Source organism: Charadrius vociferus, unplaced genomic scaffold (genome assembly GCF_000708025.1).
Source record: "Charadrius vociferus isolate BGI_N301 unplaced genomic scaffold, ASM70802v2 scaffold1116, whole genome shotgun sequence".
Taxonomy (NCBI): Eukaryota; Metazoa; Chordata; class Aves; order Charadriiformes; family Charadriidae; genus Charadrius; species Charadrius vociferus.
The window spans coordinates 359,096-360,450 of NW_009648801.1; the positions used below are offsets into that span (position 1 = coordinate 359,096).

The 1,355-nt window shown below is 66.6% G+C and overlaps 2 protein-coding genes across 2 annotated transcripts in view; one reads left to right on the plus strand and one right to left on the minus strand.

The window, feature by feature from the left end:
• The window catches only part of SGSH (N-sulfoglucosamine sulfohydrolase), a 4,353-nt gene extending 3,538 nt beyond the window's left edge, over nt 1-815 (plus strand). Inside the window, exon 5 of the mRNA XM_009886835.1 lies at nt 10-815. Within this exon, the coding sequence (XP_009885137.1) occupies nt 10-805 (796 nt within the window). The 3' untranslated portion in view covers nt 806-815. The remainder of the gene's footprint in view (nt 1-9) is intronic.
• A 398-nt stretch (nt 816-1,213) lies between these two features.
• GAA (glucosidase, alpha; acid) overlaps nt 1,214-1,355 on the minus strand; it is a 7,776-nt gene continuing 7,634 nt past the window's right edge. Inside the window, exon 11 of the mRNA XM_009886836.1 lies at nt 1,214-1,294. Within this exon, the coding sequence (XP_009885138.1) occupies nt 1,214-1,294 (81 nt within the window). The remainder of the gene's footprint in view (nt 1,295-1,355) is intronic.

Genomic DNA, 1,355 nt, shown 5'->3' on the forward strand with positions numbered 1-1,355 from the left:
GGAGGCCAGCCTGCAGCGCTCGGCATTGCCACGGCCGGCCCGGGGAAGGGAGAGGAGGGACGGCAGAGCAGCAGGGTCCCCCGCAGGGTCGCCATCCCCATCCCGGGGCTCAGCTCTGCACCTCATCCCAGCACCGCCCGCAGCCCACGCGGCAGCAGACCCCGGGGTCCTTTCTGCCCCTCGCCAGGGCCGAATTTCCTGCTGCGGACACCAGCCCCTCCGCTCACCCTTCTCTTCCCCTCCAGATCTGACGCCCACCATTTTGGACTGGTTCTCCATCCCCTACCCATCTTACAGCATCTTTGTCACGAAGCGGGTACAGCTCAGCGGAAAGTCTCTCCTGCCAGCGCTGGAATCGGAGCAGCCCTGGGCCACCACCTTCAGCAGCCAGAGCCACCACGAGGTGACCATGTACTACCCCATGCGAGCCGTCCAGCACCACCAGTTCCGCCTCATTCACAACCTCAACTACAAGATGCCCTTTCCCATCGACCAGGACTTCTACGTCTCGCCCACTTTCCAAGACCTGCTCAACCGCAGCAGGGCCGGGCAGCCAACCCACTGGAACAAGACCCTGCACCAGTACTACTACAGGGACCGCTGGGAGCTCTTCGACTGCAGCCTCGACCCCACCGAGAGCCAGAACCTGGCCCCCGACCCCCGCTACGCCGCCGTCTTCCAGCAGCTTCGCACGCAGCTCTTGAAGTGGCAGTGGGACACGGGCGACCCCTGGGTGTGCGCCCCCGACGCCGTCCTGGAGGAGAAACTGAGCCCCCCGTGCCGGACGCTGCACAACGAGCTGTGAGCGGCACCTCTGCCCGCTGTCCCCCATTGCCATGGGACAGCCGCACGCTGCCCGTCGGGCACAGGGGGTCGGAGCAGGATCCCATCTGGGCCAGTCCCAAATCCCTGCGTGACGCCCCGAGGCTCTGCTCTCTATCGCAAACACCGCCTGACCCCGGAGCGTTGGGGGATCCTCGTGCCTTTATTCTCGGCCAGGGGAGCCGTAGGGCCAAGCTGCTCCCCAATAAAGCCCCTGGAGGAGAGGTCTCTGTTTTTACCTGGAGCCCAGCACGTCCCTGCCAGCTCCCGGCGCCGCGGTCTGGGTGCAGCCCCCCTGCTGCCAGCCCCGCTGCGGAGCGGCGGCCGTGCACCCCGCGGGGAAAAGGTGCCAGTGGGTACCAGCGAGGAGGCGGCAGGGGTAGGGTTTAATTTAACAAAACGTATTATACAGAGTGCCCAGAGTCCCCGAGGTGCGCAGGTCCAGGGGTGATGGGGGGCGTCTGCCCCTTCCCTGCGCAGGAGATGCTCGACCAGAGCTGCACCGGGGGGGGCGGGGCTGGGCGCCCCCAGCG